This window comes from Dicentrarchus labrax, unplaced genomic scaffold (assembly GCF_905237075.1).
Source record: "Dicentrarchus labrax unplaced genomic scaffold, dlabrax2021, whole genome shotgun sequence".
Classification (NCBI taxonomy): domain Eukaryota; kingdom Metazoa; phylum Chordata; class Actinopteri; family Moronidae; genus Dicentrarchus; species Dicentrarchus labrax.
In genome coordinates, this window is record NW_026136710.1 from 244,567 (window position 1) to 266,871 (window position 22,305).

General features: G+C 41.8%; 1 protein-coding gene across 1 annotated transcript; it reads right to left on the reverse strand.

Annotated features, from left to right (window-relative positions):
- Positions 1-17,327: 17,327 nt before the first annotated feature.
- Positions 17,328-21,854, reverse strand: slitrk2 (SLIT and NTRK-like family, member 2). The gene is given in 2 exon segments (XM_051412041.1): positions 17,328-18,468; positions 18,470-21,854. Coding segments are annotated over 2 exon segments (2,697 nt in total). The 5' UTR covers positions 20,915-21,854; the 3' UTR covers positions 17,328-18,216.
- Between the last annotated feature and the right edge of the window lie 451 nt (positions 21,855-22,305).

Genomic DNA, 22,305 nt, shown 5'->3' on the forward strand with positions numbered 1-22,305 from the left:
TGCATTTTGTAGTCTGATGTTATTTCAAACAGCAATATCAGGCTATCTTGGCTCAATTGTTTAGTATATATTGGATCATGATCCTGTAGGCATCCAGGAATAGAAACTACGCTACTAAGGGGGGGTGTGGGAGCTCCTTTATAGTATTTTAATTATAAGGTCCATGGTGGGCTCCAAACGCCTCCTCAGGCTGTTATACATTCTCAGTCATGACCTCTTTGTTGCCTACAGCCCTAGTTGCAAACCAGCATTACAGAAAAAAACACCTAACCATCCACAAAACAGTACGAAAACGGAAATTTCTTCTGCTCTTCTTCCACTGTGTTAGATACTCGGAACTACTTTTTTGTAGACCCCTACACTTTAGACGGCGGTCACACATCTCAGGAGAGAGTGCAGCTTAGCTACACACACAAGTAAAGTAGAGAGTGATGGAAAATAGAGGCATTTATAGAAAATCATTCAAGAACATAGTACACACACATACACACAGAGAAACACACACCTTGTTAACCTCCATATATCACCTCAGTCTGACAAAATCCCTCGCTTATTACGCCTCCTGTTTACACTTCCTGTCTTTCGCTGCGGGGGATTGTGGGTGTTGTATTGAAATATTGACTTGAAATATTCCCACAGGTCCAGCCGGCACCGACTCGTTGTCAAAAGTATTAAATGTCACACACTTCGACGGCCCCACACATGCACAAACACACACTGAGGCGCGCGCAGTGTCACGTTGTCAAAGAGACTCGCTGTTAAACACAGTCAGACAGGAATAGAACTGCATACAGGTGCATTCAGCTGAACAGCCAGACTGATGCCTGCATGCACACACACACACACACACACACACACACACTGACATGCACTCATTAATGCAGAAAACACACACTCACTGTAATAAACAGTATGACCCGTCGGAGCCTCTCAGGGATCTTTGCTACATTTCAGAATCACAAAGCTCTGTGTGTCTGTCTGTGTGTGTAGGTGTGTGTGTGTGTGTGTGTGTGCGCTTGTGAATAAACATGAACTTCGACATGAGCATTTTTCCAAGAGGCCTTAACTCTTCCCTCCTTGGAGAAAAAGGCCCTTAACCAGCCCTATCTGATAACTGGCTATTGATTTAGTCTCTCATAAACACACACACAAACACATACTTCAGCACTGACTGGCCCTCCCCGCAGCCACACACACACACACACACACACACACACACACACACACACACACACACACACACACACACACACATACTCTCACCCTCAGAGTGCTGGCATGTCAACAGACTGCAGCAGCTAGACTGGGCAGCAGACAGCACATTCCCCGGGAATGAAAGGCAGCTAATTAGGAAGGAAATTAAATGGAGAGATTCGATGATAGAATCCAAATAGAGTTCAGCTGAGCGGCACAGAAGGGAAAAATAGAAAAGAGTGTTGCGTGAGGCCCCTCTCATCCCTCCTTCTCTCTCTTTTATTTTCTCTCCCCTTGTTCCCCCTCCTCCCAAGCCTGTAGTTAGTCGGTGGAGTCATTATGTAGACTCGAAAATACATGCGACGTCCTGAAAGATGGCTTGTTATTGGGGGGTGAGTGGGAGGGCTGCTTTGATGGACCCTAAACAGTTGAGATGAGCGTGGAAGAAATGAACTGAGAAATCTCTCATAAATCCATCTTTCGTCACCTTCCACTCTTCCATCCCTCCTTGTTACCATCACCCTTCCTCTCCCCCCCGAAAATACAGTATTCATCAGAGACCTTCCTCTATTTCGTGCATCAGCGTGCATCCTGGGCGACTGGATTGTTTTCAGGCGAACCAAAAGACTCCAATCTGAGTGTAAATGGGCTCAAAATGCATTCAAGATCTGCATGTAAATTATCTTTGCCCCCCCCCCTTCCCACAGCCAAGTGAGAACACACCGTGGTCCGAGTCAGTGTCATGGAGCTGTGGAAATGGAAATAAAGCAAATCAAACAGGCCCCAGGGAGCCGAGATGGCAGCGCTGATTGTCGGAGATGGCGGGGGAAAGGGTGAAAGTTGGACGAGGCGTCGGGCTGTTAGCTGATTTTGGAGGAAATATTATGACAGGAAGTGAAGTGTGGGGGAGAATTTTTTGCATTTTAGCAAAACAAAGGAGAAAAGAAATTGGATTATAATGTGTGTACTGTGTATGTGAATATAGAAATTAAATTTAATTCATGGTAATCCCTTAAAAAGATTGAGAGAGGGTGAGGCACTGCATAAATTTCACATGGTAGAAATTTATATTTTTGTGGAAGTCTGTGTGCATATAATAATAAACCATGTGTTCAGTTGAGCAATGTGTGCACACTGATTGATATAATGTAAAGTGAAAAACATCATCGGTATGATAAGACCTCTGATATGAACCTCTAAACTTAGATAGTGTTATTAACTCATTATACCCACTAAATAAAAGCATTGATTAGTAACCATTGTCAGAGAGATATAATGAGACACTGTACCTAACTATAAGCTGCAAAAAATGGAAATACAATAAGCCACAGTTTAATTGTTAATGCATAATTTGTTTGAGTGGTTACGCGCCAGCTATTTTACCTTGTGCTCATAGAGGAAAGATTACTTTTAGAGTGGCTAACAAGCTGTGACTTACATGTGTTAAGTTGATGAAGTGCATCATAGAGAATACAGTAGTGGTTAAAAGTCTTTGAATCTGCAGTTGCAAAAAAAAAAAATCTCACTTTAAGATCCATTAGTAGCTATTTTCTGGATCATAACACGTTATCTTCATCAGCAGATGGAGATGTCCCTATTGCTGCTGTTCTCTGAAAATTATGAATCTCTGACTTTAGTGAATTTAAATTTTATATATCTGATATTATTTTAAAGGACCAATGTGAAGGATTTAGTGGCATCTAATGTTCTAGTTGCATATTGCAAGTAACTGAAAACCGCTGGGAACTAGAACAGAATGTGAACTCGCAAAAATAGCAAAAGTCCCGATGGAGACGGTGTTTGGTTTGTCCACTTGGGCTACCTTCAGATACATTGCGGTTCAACATGGCAGACCTCATGGAAGGTGATCTGTGGCATCTGTTGATAAAAACAGCTCATACTAAGGCAATGAAAACTTAACTATTCCTATATTCAGGTAATTATACACTAATGAAAACATACCTATGAATATTATATTCTGTTTCTGCCAATAGATCATCATAAATGTTACACACTGGACCTTTAAGGATGAACCTTTATGGATTGAGAAAATGATCCTACTTCATAAACTGTACAAATCATCAAACATAATTGGACTAGCTGAAATGGTTCAGCACCATCAAGCTAAAAATGAGGCTGTTTTTCCTTGGGTCATGAAAAGTTGACATTTTAGAGATACATGGCTTTCAGAGTGTGATCAAAAGCTTCAGAACTTCTTAACTGCTGTTTCCAAAAAAAACCAAGAATGCATTTTAACCTCAGCTTTTAAGCCAAAATGAAAGAGACCTCATTGAAGTGTTTAGAAAAATAAAGAAGAAATTAAAATGATACCTGGGTTAACTCCATCTACTGATGAAGATCATGTAATACCATCAAAAGCTCCAGAAATAGAAGTAGAATAGTGTTAAGATTGTATTCTAAAAATGTTATATTTTTTTCAGCTTCTTCCAGCTCATTGTTTTGGTTTTCTGGCCTTCAGCTTGACTGTTTTAATTCACTCTCGCTGCTGTCATCAACCTCATTTCCAGCAGCAGGCAGCTGTTTTCAAAAAAACTCTTTTGATAAACTAGATTACGACAAGCTGGTGTACATAGGTGTTCGTGGAGACCAAATCAGAGCTAAAAGGTGAATATTGACATAAACGTGACTCAAAATAAATGTTGCTCCATGTCTGCTGGATGTGTAAATAGATAACTATTTGCTAGGTTGTTCACTATATTGACTTTGTAAGCCCATAATATATCATTGCTCTGTTTACAGTGTATTCTGCTGCCCTCATGTGGCCTAAAACAACACAATTTACAATTATATTTTCCTTAGCTTCAACCAGATGCATATTCTAGAAGATGCACTCTTAAGAAGTAAAGCTGACAGGATTATTAACGACAATTTGCACCCACTGCACAATGAATTTGAGCTTTTACCTTCAGGGAGATGTTTTAGAGAACCCATGGCTGAATAGAAATATCTGCAATTGACAAATGCCATCAAGGTAATAAATGAAAGTAGGATCCAGTAGACAGTTTTTTGCACAGTACATTAATGTGATGTTGTGAATAGTGCTGACTTGTGGGAGTACTGTTTTTATGTTTTGTGTATTTCTATGAACTAAATGTAGTTTTATGACATGCCCACAAAACAGAAGACAATTTTCAACACTGTGGACAAAACATTTTTAGTAATCCTTGCTTCAAAATGTCCCTATACTGAGTTCTCAGTTTAGCAATGTGTACACACAGTTTATTGATTAGTGTGCGTGGTCTATTAATCTGACTCTACAAATTGCTAGCTTGCCTTATTAGTATTTTTTCTCCTATATGGCCCCTACCTTCATAGACATCAGTTGGAAGGATGAAGTAACAAAAGATAGAAGAAATGCTGTGAGGCAAATTTGCCTGCAAATTGATTTTGGAGACAAAACAAAAATGCAGCAAGGACAAAAAGTAAAGAAAGAAGAGTCGGTGTGAAGCAGGAAAACTGCTAAACGACTGTACAAATGAACTATCAATCAATTAATGATAAGCGGCTTGCCTTGAGTGGGTAAAAGTGCAAGTGAGTGTTGAGTGGAAGATGTTCTCCGCATTGTGCTGAGCCACGCAGAGAAGCAGCGGTCTGTTCAAAGAGCAAACCATCAACACTGAGCCCTGCACTAGTATCCATTCATCCGTTCACTCATTTATTGTCTATACAGCATTCAACGATAAAATAACCATCCACTGCTCTGGCCTTATTAACTGATGCCCGTTATATGCTGGAGGTGTATGTAGAGGGGATTGGTTTAGCGGTTTTATTGTTGTTATGGGCTTTTATTGTTTTATTGCTATCTGATGGTTATTCTGAGTTTTTACTGTAAATGTCTGCAAACTACATTTTAGAACCTTATGTGACTATAAAGTTGGAACTGGAGGAAGATTAAAGCTGCTCTTCTGTCTTTCTCTTTTCTTTTCCCCTCTCCATTCTTCTCTTCATCTCACACTCGTAATCAATATAATTTGCAAAGAATACGTCAGTCATTAATAATTCTATTAAATTTACTTTATGGAAAATGGGTTTAGTAGCGATAGGAAAATCACAGTGACAAATGTTTTTTAGCCTCAGGGTTGAGTTGCAGTTAAATCAGTGGGATTTAAAGTGCCAGTGTTCATTAATTGCATGACGACATCTCTCCTTACTTCCCCTTTTCATCTGTTACTTTCATCATATTTTCCACTCTTTATTGCTTCATTAATTTTGTCTTTTTGCTTACTTGGTTTCTTCCCTTCCTCCTCTGTTCCCTTTTTCTGAGTGGGGTTCCTTAATATTATTAATTACTATTTTCACTCATTTTCTCCCTGATTTCATTTCCTATTTAGCTTCCTCTGTTTCCTGCTGCTCCTTCTTTTACTCTCCTCCTCTCCTTCTTTGTTCCTCCCTCTTTTCCTTCCACCCTTCTAAACACTTTTTAAACTGGCTATTGTTTGGTTTTCATTCCCTTCACTTGAAGGCTTTTTGATAGGCATGTCATATACTCTTATTTTCAACATCAGTTAGGCTACTGAGTGCCATCATGTCACAGGTTCGATACCACACATGTAGAAAACATTTTTATGCTACTTGAAATCTGATGGCTGTGTCCACAGAAGTATCAGTCTTCCAGTCAACATAAGCGGAATGCCCGATCCAACCCAACATGTCAGAATTAGTGCCGATACCAGTATGTTAGATTGGATCATCCTCCAGTGAATCCATATACACCTTGAAGGTTCATCGTTTACTGTACGTTGTAAATAGTAGTGTAACAAAAATGTCACACTTCACATCTTGTGACTGTCATCAGCAGATGGAGTTTGCTGGATTGTAACAGATGCAAACACAGCCAAATTTTCCAGTAAGTCGACCTTGTGTGTTGTGTTTTTGTGATTCAAACAAGAAAGTGCACACGATGTCAAGTCATGCTACATTAGCTACGAGCTGCAGTACCTGTTGGACTGGAGATAATAATCACCTGGTTTAATTTTGCCAATGAAACATTTTTTTTATATTTATTAGGCAAGATCTAAAGTGAAGAAGGAGTACAGTTTTAAATGATTCGTATACACATATATGGATGTTTATCTCCAATGGTCACCGGAGAAATTGCTTGGAAAAGACTGACATTGATTCCAGCAGTATGTGTGGAACGCTTGTGCAGGACTGGATTACTAACTGGGCAAAGACCCTCATGGGCCTCAAAGCCCCTATGGTCTACTGTGCGGCAAGTAGTTCATGGTAATTTGATTAATTCCAAAGAGAATATGCCCTTTAGGCATTAAATGGCCTTTAGGCAGGTCATTTCTTTTTAATCCTGAGACCTGGTTTTATAGATTTAACCTTTGTCACTCCCTCCAGGATTTCTCAAGCATTTCTTGGGTTTGTTGCGGCCTAAAATGTCCGATTTCATGGCAGCTTTTCTAAAAAACTGCAATGCATGTTTCAGTGTTTTTAGATGTTTTTTAACAATGAAATTATGATTATTATTTTTGTATAATTCATTAAAACTTGAGAACAAAATCCTGCTGTTTGTAGGGTAATTAAAAAGGTTGCGTGGCACATGTCTGCATCTTCACAACGAGAAACAAGGAAGTGAGTGTGAGGACGTACCGTTCAACGTTCTGCGCAGTAAACCACAATGATTGGTCATATTTATGGAAAAGTTGCAGTGATATCATTTGAACAAAAAAGGTGTAAAAAAGGGTCAGATATGGCCCATGTTAGGTTACAATCTGACTTTTTGATTTGTGTGTAAATACTGTCTCAGTCAGCAGCCACTCAACAACAAGACTTAGTGTAGATCTCCATTGATTTTACTGTGATTTAAAGTGCGGCAGCTCCATTAGAGGAAATTAATTCTGAGTGACTGAACAGACCTCAGGGTGGGTTCTTTTAATTTTAATTTCCTTTTCTCTCTCCGTTCTCTCTTTTTCTTTGTGTCTTTACCTCGATCACCCATCCCCTTAATCTCTCTCACTCTCCCTCACCCCTGGGCTACACAGAAGTCCCATGCTATTACTTTCTGTTAACCATAAAATTGAGGAAAATCCCATTTGCCCAACAGTGACCAGATCAAGAAACCTAGAGCTATGCAGCACCGTAACACACACACACAAACACTGTCTGTCCAAACACACTTCTGCACACACACATTACTACACACGCATGAATAGGATTCCTTCTTGGCAAAACTTAGTCCAATGAACCTATTGAACCAAGTCTATTGATTCTCTCCTCCATCTTTTTTCTCCCTCGTCCTGACCTCCACCTTCCTGCTGTATTTCTGTTTTCCTTCCCTTTCTACATCTTTATCAGTCTATCATCCCTCTCCCTCTCTCTCTGTAATTGATTCTCCTCTCTCTACATCCTCCTGTCACAGGAAGTGCCTCCCAGTCGAGCTCCTTCGACCTCGACACAAAGTCCAAGATTGGAGATAGAGAGAACTCTAATCCCACCAGCAGTTTAGCACCTCTGTCCAGCTGGAAAAACTGAGATCCTGACGGATTCCACTGATGTAGAACTAACGACAGGATGACACCCAGTAACTTAGATGGGCCACATTCACCTAGCTGACTATTTACAGAAATGTAAAATGAGTTTACGCTGATGGATTTTCACATAAGTTTACACACAGATTAGCTAAAAGGTTAATGTTAGGTAATGTATAATACAACTTACTGTACGTGAAATATTATTCCTGACCTGGGCAATGGCAGTTTGACAGAAGAAATTGCTAACATAGCTTCCAGTCTCTTATTACTTATTGCTCACTGAGCAAACTCAGTCCACAGATGAAGTCCATGAGATGCAGCTGAAAGCTTTGCAAAACTGTATTATTAAGCTTGAGTAAAGATTTGGTTATGTTTAAAAGAAAATATTGGTTTGCTAATATATATATGTAGTAATATTAATAATATATGAGATACGGGAAAATTACATCACTTTCTAATGGGGCAAGAAACACAAGCAGAACATGCAGGCTTTAAACAAAGCCCCCGGTTAGACAATCCTAGAAAGAAGTGAACAGTGAAATAATATTGTAAAGATCCATCACAGTTTATAGACCCACTTCCTGGTTCAACTTTGACCTAGAATTATTGTGCTTTCTCTAGTGGAATGAGGGTTGATTAACAACATTTTGGGGACTGGAACCTTTTGTTATACCTCTAAATTAATAATTTTGCTAAAGTCTTGGATTTTTTTGATGCTCTTAGTCTCAGTCTGCTCCTCTCGTTATCAAAACCGATAGAGCTCGTGGCCAAAACTACAACACATGACACAAATTATGAACCCGAACTATGCTGAGATTGTCGGGCCATACCATTAGTTTTGCATATTTTAACACGTTCACACATTTTTCCAAACTATACTGTTGACATTGAAATTACTTTTCAATCAAATGTTTGAACTTTTATGACTTGGCTAACTTAACCAAGTTTGTTTTACTGTCCTACCACTACAGGACCATACCAGTGTGCTTGCAAGTTTTTGTAGTTTGGTAACTCCTTGTATAAAGATCATAATTCCTGGCTTGACAGTTTTAGAACTTTCAGCAGGTGTATTCTACCATTCCTGCCATTCCTTGATTTCCATTTATTTATTTAATAAACTATACTGACCTAATGAGGATCACACAATTCAAGTAAGTTTGTCTGCTTGTTGATTGACATTAATGGAAATCAATGGCATTCTTGAAATACATGTTTCTGTAGCTACTCTGGTTTCTGCTTTCTAAATATTATCTACCACACAATAACAATTTAATAAATCAAATCATACGTTTAAAATTCTAAAATTGTCTAGACTGAATAAGCTCAGCAAAAATGTCAAGTTGTATGATTTGTAACAAAGGAGTTAAACCATGCATTGTCCTTTACAGTTAGCAGTTTAAAGATTAGACTAATTTATCTTAAAAAACACATTTTACAGCAGTTTTTCCCCAATAGTTGCACTGATGAAACATACTTCCACTTTTAATGCATAAAACACGTTTTTTAAGACCCTTATGAAATTATGAAAGTCCAGGAAATTTAAACCTACCACTGCAGATGTAGTCAGACACAACTTGCAAGACAACCTCTAACACCCAATACCAAAGCACTTTGGATCAAAGTGGTATCACCCTGTTGGATTGAATCCAGCCCTGAAACGGATACAACCAGGTTCAACATCTCTGATATCCAATACTGTAGACTGATAGGGGAAAGTACAAGAACCTTGATCAGCGTAAAGCAGCATGTAAGAGGTAGAATGACTTGAAACCAAATGAGTCTGTCTGCTGCTGAAAGCTTTTAATCTCAAGCAGGGCAGCTGAGTTATTGAATCACTGGCAGACAGGCAGATTTGATCATAAATGTCTGTTTTTATCAACTTTTGATGCATGATGGATGATCTGTCCTACACGGTTTTGGCTGTCAGATACAAAACATTAAAAGTCAAATTAGAAGTGCAGTTTTTGTGCAGGATCCTGTCAGAGTACAATCAGCTAACATACCTCGGGCAAAGAGAGACCTGAGACTGCGGTGCAAGAGAATCTGCCTGACTGCTTCAAACACCTCTGACATTCAACCCTTTACACAGACGAGCTAAACCTCTCTTATCCCTCTGGAAATCAGCCGCTGCAGTCAATGTCATAAACACGACATCAGTGTCTGAAGATACCAGGAAGAAAGAGCAGCGGATAGATCGCACCGCCAAGTACAACTGCCTAATACCCCTCTGACATCCTGTAGGTGAGTGGGTGTCTTACTCCATGCTGAAGTGAGGATCAATGCCAACAATACAACACATTGCAACCAACATCTCTACCAATACAATGATGTTAAAATACTGCAAACTGCAACTCAGTGTAAATACAAAGACTCAATACAAGTTAGTGCCACCAATGTCAGGCTATTCAACTAATATACATTCGCTAGAGGTAATGCACCAACAAGTATGCTTATGAAAGGCAGAGACTGATAATTAACAAAAATTAATGGAGACAATGCAGGTTTAAAAAAAGTGTGAACGTTTGTTAGGCCTCAAGGACACATAAGTGTACAGTGCATTTGTCAAGAAGTACTGAATGTGAAGATAGTCAATTTAAACATAAGCTGAGGAGAAAACTTGCGATATAAAAGGTATTGAGACTAGAATTTAGCAGATACGGGAACATCTTCATAGCCACTGCTCCTTCCTGCCACCGGAAAAAACATACCACCTGTAATGATGTCACATAATTTGTCATTCAGAAGTTTGGCAATAGAGCTAAAGACAGAATAAAAAGGACAAAAAGGACCTGTATCTGGAACGATTCAGTGGTATACAAGTTTATGGATCTATATCCAGATCTGCACATATAGGTTATGGTTAGATTAGACTGAAATGATTTCAAATAAAATAAAAAATATTATATAATAACTATAATCTTTTGCATACTGTCTGTATCACTGACATAGATAGTGTCTGTATTTTTGCACATTTGGACCAAGTTGATGATAGCACGGTAATAATTATAATAAATGGGGGTATAGATGGATTAGTCATTATTTTCCGTATTAACAAGAGATCAAATGATGATGTGTAATGTTTAAGATGCCACTTTAGTGACAAAACACCCATTTATTATAATTTATTATGTATATATATAAATATATATATAACATTTAAAAATCAGCTGGTTTTGGGTCATCAGTAACAGAGTAAACAAGATAGCAGCTAACAACTGCTTGTACATGAAAAACTGTAAATCAATAATCCAATCAGGCACTATCACAGGAACATTAATATTTCAGCAGGATCAGTAATTACATGCAAAGGAGTTAATTACACTTTAATTACATATAAGCACCTCACTGCAGTGTGCCTTGCATCCACAGCAGCTATCTCTCTCTGCTTGGTCGACTGTGACGGCTCGGCTGTCTGCTGTAGAGTGGGGGGGAGAAGGCTTTACACAGCGCGTTCCCCTCTCTAAATCACAGAGGCAGACTTGCGTTTTGCTACTATTGCATGTGCCACTGAGCGTCTGTTGAAGACACTTAAACGACGCTGTGTTTATGCCGTCATTTCTCTTTCAAACTGTAAATCTTCCACAGACATGCCGCGCAGCTCGCAGAAAGAATTTCTGTCTGATACTGTAGCTCAGTATAAATGGCTGATCGTATCACATAAGTGTGACGCATGCATTTCATACACGCACCAGATGGCAGAGTTTTAAGAGGGTCACCCAGGTCTCTCCATTGAATAGAAACCTGTTTAAGGCTGATTGGGTTAATCTAGTCTCACTCGAGTGTTAATAGAAGGTCGTGTCGTTTGCAATCAATCGCGGCTATTTACGGATCACCAGGTTACATGTTAACACGGTTGCTGACATGGAAAGAGTGAAAACTCGAGGCTCTATGGCAGTTGCCTGCTTTTCCTGGATGGCAATGCAGCAAAACATGGTTAAAAACTCCCCTTTAGAAATCAGAAATAACATTGATTCAACAAAAAAAAAAATTACACGATTTAGAAAGATCTAAGAACCTAGAGGCAAAGCAGGACTGAGCAAAACAGGCTACTGCCCCGAGGCCCCCGACCCTGAAGTTATCCAAATAATCTACTGTAAAAGCTGACATAGTAATCAGTGTCACAATCCAGTTCGTATTTTAATTAATATTTTACTCACATGGTACGCATTCTTAACAAACCAGGAACAAGTCAAATTTATCCATCTCCTAGTCTTTGACTTTTCCTTAAAGTATGTTATGTAGCGACATAATTGTCAACATAAAGCCAGATTGTAAAAACGTGCATCAATACCTTTAAGCACTAGCGGGTAAAATGTACCTCTAGAAAGAATGCAGTCACTTTTGATTTATTAATTCCACTGGTTTAAAAAAACATTATATGTATGCGTACCATGTGTGATAGAGCTATGTCATGAGTCATTGTCTAACCTTTAATATGGAAAAGAGAAAGAGTTATGAATGATAATCAGACTTGAGTGAAGGAGAGTGAGTAGTGAGTAGTCGCGTAAAAGCGTGACGAAGACACACAGTTGTCTTTAGTAGTCTTATAATATTCCCATAATACATAATACATATAATACAGCCGAATACTCCCCCAGACCAAGCCACCTCTGTGACTAAAATATTTTAGGGGAGACTTGACCTGATGCAGTTTACGGTATAGATATTTGCTGTAACCTGTGAGTGGAGCAGGTAATGTGCACTGACGTCACCGCAGTCAGCTCATACAGTTGATTTAGTTAATACTATGGTGTGTTTTTGAAACATAAGAATTATTAAAATGCTAGTGCTCCCCATAGCCCATTGCTCCTGGTTAATAAGACTCCTTGTACCTTTAAAATCAATGCATTCTTATAGCAGGTAAATCTGACCCATTAGCGGTTTGGTGTATACAGTGACCCCTGGTTGTTCTAGTGTAGACATTTATGAAATTAAGCATATAATGCTGCGTGTTAATCTATAATGGGCTTTGGGAAAATATATGTAAAGGGGCCCATGGCTAATTTTTGCCCCAGCCAGGGCCCCCAAGGAGTGTGCAAGCTGAATTCAAGACAAGCAAAAACATAAATAGACTCAAATGCAACCCTAAAAATGTGCTCCAAAGCAAGACTATCACACAGCACAAATAAGAGACTCCACAAACTCTGTGAGCAAACAGAAAAATGACACATGAAGCAATAATCTTCCTGCCACCTGAAAACAACTGAATCACCTCAGAGCTGAGCTGGATCTACTAGATGCTCTGAATGTTTTGAAATTATGGCACATTTCTCTTTTTTACACATTTTAAGGTCATTAAATGTGACACCTTGGTAATATCCGAGCTTTCGGAGCTGGGAAGGAGTCGCAAAACTGAAATGAAACAATATTGTTCTCTATGCAGTGGCTTAAATTAAACACAAACGTCCGAATCAGAAATGACAGCTCTGGATGACGTGAACATAATTGGAAATGAGTTAAGGAGGGTGGCTGAATTGACTGACGGCATACGGATACACACATCAGTGAGCACACACTCACACACAAACGGCAACGAGCAGTGGAAAATGAAGTGCAGCAATCTGTGGCAAAATTAAAGATTAAGATTAAAATCGTATGTGTGGAAAGCCGGCGTCACACACAACGTAACGCTCAGGAGTCAGAAAACACCAACACACACACACACACATACAGAAAAAGGCCCTCGAAAATGCCTATTATAAATCAACTCAAAGCGACAGCCCTTATGCTTCAAAGTCATCTCTGAATCGCTTATCCACACATTGAGCCACACTATAGGAATACCAATTTATAGTCCTCTATCATATCGTTCAGAGAAAGGGGCTGGAGAAGAGGGGAGACGGTGCAATGGGAAGGGGTGAAAGGGGTAGACAGAGAGTGGGAGAGAGGGAGAGCAATGGCCACAAAATACCTATTTATACATTTCAATCTTATCGCGGAAGAAAAAAGAGAACACTCCTGCAGAGATATTGATGTCCACACATACAGTATACAGATATATGAATGCACTGAGTCACTCACTCATTCACTCACACACACACACACACACACACACACTCACACACAAGAGTCCCAGGGCTGCAAGATAAGAGAGGAGAGTGTTCTGGGGAGAAAGCTTCCTCATTGGTGTGCAAGGCTGCACATGTTCCAACCCTCCCTTATATCCCCTGTGTGTGTATATGTGAGTGTGTGTATGTGTGTGTGTGTGTGTGTGTGTGTGTGTGTGTGTGTGTGTGTGTGTGAGCACTCCCTCTCTTTCCTTCACTGCCACTAAAAAGACACAGAGGACCTATTGTGCCCAAGGAAGGAAAATCACTCCATTTTCAGAAAAGGAGAGGAATGAACAGCTCTCTCTCTCTCCCTCTCTCTCACTCCTTCCGTTCATCTCTCCCGACCTCTCTCTCTCTCTACCCCTCTCACACTCCCTTTCTTCTCCCCTCCCATTCACACAGCAGCTGAAATGGCGAAGCTTGTTAAAAAGGAAGCCCACATGACAGCGTTCGCAGCTTTGCTTACCGCAGCATCTCCCCCTGCTCGCCGCGTGCCTTTGCACCAGAAACCACGGATGAAAGCGACTCGATACGGCGTCTAAAAAAAGTTACGACACTAAGGGGCCGCAAGTAAATGCATAAAAGAGAGGAAGAAAACAGGGGACAGGTAGAGGGAATATCAGGATTTGAAGTACATGAGGTGTTTCATGCAGCAGAAACAGCAATACAACATTAAAGGAGTTTTTTCAGGTGTTCAGAGCTGCAGCTCGTCTGCTCTGGAACACAATTTCGCTGCAAACAATATTACCCAAAACTGTGCTGACTGAGTGAAACTGAGGCTCCTGCCTGGTAATACTAGTTTATTGAAACAATCTATCTTGGAAGAATTGTGAACCGGTGGGGATTTGCTGATGTCAGTGGCCCAATTCTTAACTTGATGGATGGCTAGGAATGCACCTCTGCAGAGTGTGAGACAGCAGATGTGGTGACGGAGGAAAGCCTCATTATCAGTGATTTCAAAATAAGAGGGCATTTCATGTTCATCAGTCTTATCGTTGTAGTTTTGGACATCAATATTAATAACTTTCCAATGATCTGGGAATGCAGCAACATGGCTAAATACCAGCTGCAAACTAAGACCAGTTGTAACCAAGTGTAACTAATCCTATTCAGTAAAATATTCACCCAAACAGTCTACTGTTAACATCAGTTGAAGCTTTGACATTGACCCACTATGCTTGCTAACCCTAACCCTAACCCTAACCCTGAAGCAGTGTTTAGAGTGTTCAAAAGGCTGACATGGAAAAATAAAGTATTCATGAATATGCTGTCTGTGGACATTATTTTCCCACAATGCAGGATGCTGCTCACAACTGGGAATTCCATATTCACTATTTGATTGCATTGGTGCACGCATTGTATCACTTTCTGTTTTCTGAAATAGACCGGACAACAAAACATGATGGCACATACTGTTTACGATTACTATACAGTGAGGAATTGGGTCAGTTGTTCTGTGCAATGAGGCATTATTGCCATCGTTGTGGGTCTGATTACTTTACATTAAGTGGTTTATATGGTCTAGCTAAACTGTTTGGCCTGTTTGATCATCTGACCACTGCGCTGGAGAACTGTTGTAGCAGTTCCCAGATCTCAGTAATCAAACGCGAGTACAATGATGTCATAAACATAAGAAATGATGGATAAGATTATGAAAATAAGGCGAAGTAGTAATATACTGGAATTAACCTTCAACTGTTAACTAAAAGAAAAACACTTAATACCTCATCAACAGCAAGGTTTTACTCACATGGAACCACAACAAAGGAAATTCACCAAAAAAAGCGGTTTGCATCAGAGACAAATCCACATATCAAATCTTATCAACATATTAAAAGCAAATATATCTTGACTCTAGGTTCACTTTGCAGCCTTTCCTAGAGCTTTAAACTGCACTTCACAGTCTTCAGAAGACCCTTTTTCAAAGGCAGCAAAGGTCTTTGGAAGTAAGAAGTGGTTGAAATGAAATTGAATTCTCCAGAAAAAGGCAGCAAGTGGACCTTGAGTTGTGCTATATCTCTTCAGTACCACCACACCATGTAGTGATCAACACAAAGAGTGAAACCAGCTTACGTGCCATATGCAGTGAATCCCCCAGTGCCCTCCATCTTAAACAGAACCACAGAATCTTTTCCAGCAAAGTAAAAACTTACACTTTTGAGTAAATCTAGAGACCGCCACAGAGCCCACCACTTTGCAACCCGACTCTCAAACAAGTGAAAACTTGCTCATATCCTCCGCGCAGGGATCTCAGCAGGTCCCAGCCGTCAATTTGGAATGTGGCCCTGTTGCCGGCAACATTTCAGCACCTTGGACAGCTACACAATAGCCAGCAGAGATCCAGCAGGGAAAAAACATGAGGACAAAAGACAGAGGAGGAGGAGGGCGGAGGACCGGGGACACACAAAAGGGAAAGGGGGGGGGATTTGGCCGCTGGGAGGCCATTCACAGAGGATACAAAGAGCCAATGTCAACTCGAGTTGAAGGACAGAAAACAGAATTAGCATTAGAGCGGGTAGCACAGTTCATCCATGTCACACGGCCGGGGAAGAGAGTAGGACAAGCCTATAAATGCACGATGGGGCGATGATATGCACAAACTGCCGTCATTTTCAAACGACAGGTAGCGGTAAAATGCAGTATTTCTTAAGAGATGGTTTCTAGCAGAGCCCGTACTCTTTATACTGCAGACTACATTTCCTTTTACTGCTTTTCCACGAGAGAATTTCACGACTGGCCAATCCGTATAACTGCAATTCTTCTCTCCTGTAAGATTTCAGTGTCAGAGAAGCAGCACCTGTTAAAAAATGCCACCTTATTTTCAATCTGCACATAACTGGTGTCATTCTTGAACGGCAGGCTGCGGAGGAATGCTGTATTTTGTGACAAATGGTTTCTAGCAGAGTCAGTGCTTCACGCTGCAGACTACCCTCCATTCAGCACAGGCACATTTTCTTTTACTGCTTATCCACAAGGGGCAATTCACTACTGTTAATTGCTCTACTAATGACAATTCCTCTCCCCTGTAAGATCACAATGCTGAAGAAGCAGCGGCTGTTAAAAAAAACGGCACATTTCTCAGTCCATGTATCTCTCTTTAGGCCAAACAGTATTTTTCAGACAATACAATCACTTTAGAGCACACATCCTCGTCCCCGCTGAAGGAAATATTGACCCTCTACATCAAACATTACTGTTGTCAGTGCACCATCAGATGGATGGAGTGGAGATTTCAGAGGGAGGGAAGGAGGGAGGAGCGGGAATTTGGAGAAAACCTTGAAATGCTGCGTCAGGTCGGAGAAAGGAGGAAGCAGTGTCTGTCGTTCAGCTGAGAGGGAGCCCAAAAACATCCACCTTGTCAATCATTAGAGGAGCCATCGCATTATAGCGGCAAGAGAGAGAGAGAAAAGGAGGAGCTGCAGGCCAGCTCCGTTTTCATTTTCTCTGCCTCCCACCACACACACACACACACACACACACACACACACACACACACACACACACACTAGAGCAGTCCACAGCACACCGCAGCATCCAAAAATAATTATGCACAGTCTAAACAAAATTTACCTCGAGCTCAGGATCTTGACAAAGTGCTTCAGTGAAAGTTTAATGGCGCAATTTCGCCGCGCTGTATTGCTCCCCTATAGCATACAATGTTCTCTATACGTTGTACATCTCCATAGACACTTCATATTGAAAGCAAAATAACATGATTCTCCCTGTCCAGAACTCACATATCATTTCACACCCAGTCTCAAGTTCATTTTTTTTTCTTTTTTTTCTTTTTAAACAGACAAATAAGTCTTCTATTTTACATAAAGATTTGATTCTTTAAAATACAGCACTTTCAAAAAAAAAAAAAAGAGGAACATTTCCATTTTGCAGAGAGCATTTGTTGATAAAATAGTTGAGTGCAAAGGCACTTTCTGGAGTAAGTAGAGTAAGATTTTGCCGCTTGTTGGAATTTGAAAAGGTTTTCTTTTATGGTTCAACACTCACCATTTATCTGTTTATGCTAAGTATGTACAGGAATGTCAATCTGTAGCATTTCCTCTTCTACAAAGAATGATTATTTCATACTTTTTCTGTTTGTCACAGGGAAAATAAAATACAGTTGTACACAGTCCTGCCCATTATATACCTGCCGTCATCAAAGTCTTTTGGAATTTTCCAAAAAAGAAGAAATAATTTATACCATCCAGGAGAAAAAATAGAACTGCATAATAATATACTTCTTATGCTCCTTTTATACATCTTGAAAAGAAAAAACAAAGAGAAGAAAAAGAAGAGAGAAAAAAGATCATCAAAGGCTTCGGTTCACTTCCAGTCAATCGTGTAGGATTGAACACAGATAGATAAGATAGATATATAGAGAGGGATATTATTACAGTAACTGCGTGATTATTATGAATGCTGCACAGAACCTGGGGAGGAGGAGGGGGAGAAGGGGGGGGGGCACTGTCGCTATCTTACAGTTGGCTCATCGCAGTCTGTTTCTCCAAAACCTCCAGGTAGTCTGGTTCTGTTTTTAGCTTCCCCGGGAGCAGAAGCGGGTGCTCATTGTTTTTGCAGGGGTGTTCGGCCCCGTAGTATTTCCTGGGGGTCCCGTACAGCACAGTTTTGTTCAACCTGTCCTGGTTGGTGACATGCCGTCGGGCTGTAGCAGCCTCATAGGGGGGCACGATACAAGGTCTCTTAGGCAAAGTGCAAAAGTTGTAATGGAAAGGGGGGAGGGGGGACGCCGGCAGCCGTGGGAAGCTCCTTGTTGGGCCTCTCCCCTAAGTTTTGATATAACATCTCAGGAGGCTCCGGGGTGGTGGTCAAACCGCATGATGTTGGAGATTTATCCATAAAATCCATTGTGCTAATGGTGTAGGCCCCTGGGCTGCGGGTGAGGACATCATCCTTCTTTGCGTCCAGGGGCCCAAAGCTGAGCTCCTTCAGATTGCGGTAATACGCCACCTGTTCACCATCCTTCTGCATGTAAATGGGGTTTTGGCACATGGAGCCCACAGGTGGGGGGATGTAATTATAAACGTGACTTTCAGAGGTTTTGTCTTGGGTGGGTTCAGGAGTGTAGGAGCCATATTGCACTTGGAAAGAGTTGAGATCTAAGTTGTTGGCGCCTGTGGGGACGTGTTCCACTCCTTTGCGCCGCTTCAGAACAAAAACAAAGAGGCCTGCGCCGAAGCAGACTGACAGGATGAAAACAACAAGAAGCCCAAGAATCAGGACGGAGAGCGGGACCTCTGGGTGCAACTCAGGAGTGTGGGGTCGGGATTCAGTGGGGCTGACTGAGCTAAAAGAAGAAGAAGAGGAGGAGGAGGAGGAGGAGGAGGGGGTGGTAGCCTCAGTGCCAGGGCTTATTAATGTAGGGGCTTTTGTAGGGGGTGCATGTTGAGGCGGGGGCACCTCGCTGGGCTCAGGGCAGATGGCCTCGTTGCGAAGCGAGCGCAGCAGGCGACCGGCGTGTTTAGAGGGCGAATCGCAAGTGATTTCGTTAACCACCACACTGGTACTGGACAGCTCCATCCAGTTTTTGAGAGCCACAATGTCACAGGTGCAGTCCCACGGGTTCTCCTGTAGGTCGATCTGAATAAACGCAGAGAGCTGGTCGAGGACCCCTCGAACCGGCAGGTAGGAGAAATGATTATTCCGCAAGTTGAGTCTCGTTAGCATTGTGCCACCGAATACATTGTCAGGGAGTGATCTTAACAGGTTGTTGTTCAGGAAAAGCAGCTGTAGGTTATGTAAAGAGTTAAATGTTTGTGGTAGAATGTCCTTTATAATGTTATATTCCAAATACAGATACTGGAGCGACTGCAGGCCAAAGAAGAGTGATTGAGAAAGGGATTCAATGTAATTCCCATTCAGATAGAGCCGTCTGAGGTTTGTCAGATTCTCAAATGCCCCTTCCTGAATCACTGCTATCCTGTTATTTCCTAAATGAAGCAGCTCCAGTGAGCTGTACTCAGCCAGATCAGTTCTGTAAATCACTTGTAAGTAGTTACCGGTCAGGTGGAGTTTCTTTGGGTAGGAGGGCTTGGGGTTCAGCTCAGTGATGTTATGCAACTTCCGCTCCTGGCAATTGATGTTCAATCCGCTGTCGGGGTTTTGTGATGTGCACACACACACACTGGGACACAACATGGGCACAGGGGAGCGCGTCTGGTAAACCATTATGGGCCCAAAGACGTGTTTGTCCTTTGTGATGCGAGGGGTGGGCCTGTAGCGCATTTTGGGCGGACGGGAAGCTTTCGGGGCACGGGTGGGGGTGATCACACCGGGGTGGTAGGTCGGTGGCAGGGCTCCCTGAAAGTGAGAGTCAGAGGGGGGGTGAACACGCTCACCAGCATTCCGACGGGGGCACAGATCCTGCTTTATGAGCTGGGTGATGTCTTTACCGTGCAGCCTGAACGGTGTCTCGCACACTATGTCCCCAACAAAGACAGAAATAGTGTCCAACCAAGATTTGAGGGGAATCAGATCACAGGTGCAATTCCATGGGTTTTCCTCCAGCTGGATCTCCATGATGCCTCCTATGTGCTCTAAAACCCCGGCAAACGGCAGCATCTTGAGCCGGTTGCCACGTAAATCCAAGTGGGTGAGGAGCACAAAGCGGAAAATATTGGGAGGCAAAGACAACAGCAGGTTGTCATTTAGGATCAACACTTTGAGCTTATTCAGCTTACTGAAAGCTCCCGGCTCTATGGTGCTGATATAATTATAGTCTGCCTGTAAATACTCCAAACTCTCCAGTCCTGCAAAGGTGTCCTCTTTAATCACCTCCAGGTTGTTGTTGTTCAAGTGGAGCCGCTTCAGGAAGCGCAGCCCGTTAAAAGCGCCGGTTCGGATCTCCTGCAAGCCGTTATTCCCAAGATGCAGTGAAGTGACATTGCCGTAATTGACAAACTCGTTGGCGCTGAGCCGTGACAGGAAGTTTCCATTTAGAAAAAGCTGGGAGATTTTATTTGGGGGCGCCTGGAACTGACTGACAGTGGTAAATCCTTTATTCTCACAGTTGATGTTCAGAATGTTCTCCCGCTCCTCGCAGGTGCAGCGGGTCTTGCAGATTTCTTTGGAGGCTGAAGTTTTGCGGCTCTCCGTTTCGGACGGTGACAGGCTGGTGACCGTGAGGACGCTCAGAAAGAGGACGCCGCTCAGCATTTTTACAGCCAAAAATGGTCGCTGAAATATAGATCCAGCATTTAACTTTGCAGCGTGAGCCTTGGGTGGAGGGAGAAAAAAAATCAGGGTGTGAGTTCTCACAGCAGGGAGAGGAGAAAAAAGGAGGTAGAGGCGCTCACACACACACAGACACACACGAGCACACACACGAGCACACAGGCGCGCAGAAAACAGGCGCACCACCGTTATTTGGTGTTAAAATGGGACCGTGACGCACGGGAGATGCGCAAATCTCTCCATTGACCTTCACTTTGAATCCCAAAAATTCCCAAATCCCTCCAAAAAAATCGATCCTGGGAAAGAAAAAAAGCGAAACCATCACAAATCAACGGATCCTGTGTGCTGGATGGACTTGGCACATTGTCAGGGGCAGAGGAGAATCGGAGGGAGAAAAAGCCGCTTACTGCAACCCTTTTTTTCCTTATAGAGAACGCCGATTTATTCAGCGGCTTCACGCAGATCACCAGCAGCTGCAGCCAAATATTCAGAGAGAGACACGGGCTGCGATCCGCTGCCTCTCTTCTCCTTCACACAGAAAAAGCGCTTCATTTTAGTCCAGGCAAAAAGAAATCACTTTTTTTAAAGATCCAGAAAAAATGCGCAAAGTCGCACCATGACGCACGGCCGGCTTCCCTTATCGGCTTCTCCAAAAGAAAAGAGGCAGGAAAAAGTGAACTCGAGGGGAGGAAAGAAGAGAAAAAAGCAGCGCGTGTGAGACAGAGACAGAGAGGGGAGATATGTATTCCCGGAGCTGAGGCATAACTACAGCCTGTGCCGTCGGTCCTCCTCCGCTCTGCACACTGAGGGCTGCACTGAGCGTCTGCTGCTGCTGCCTGACTGCGTTTCTGTGTGTGTGTGTGTGTGTGTGTGTGTGTGTGTGTGTGTGTGTGTGTGTGTGAGAGAGAGAGAGAGAGAGAGAGAGAGAGAGAGAGAGAGAGAGAGAGAGACCAGGGGCCGTTACGTCACCAGTCACCATTAACAAACACACACACACACACACACACACACACAGTCTTGAAAGTAAGAGGCCACTGTCCTGCAAAATTAGAAGTTATAATTCCTAATATGGAAGCCTGTAATTGTCCCTTTAATAATAATGATAATAATCGTAATTTCACTTCTTTCCAACTCAGTTCTGAGGCAATGTTTATTAAATTGTATATTACTGCCATTATTGTTGTTGTTATTGTTATCACAGCACCATACTGTCTGGTTTCTGTGTGTCTTCTATAAGAATAAAATCTCCTTTGAAACTGGAAGCAGCTGCATTATGTTACTTACGTTTGCATTATTAACAATAATTTGAATCTGAAACTTCACTGTAAACTATGAAGTCTAACATGAAGCACGTTTACATGAAAGCCTCTACA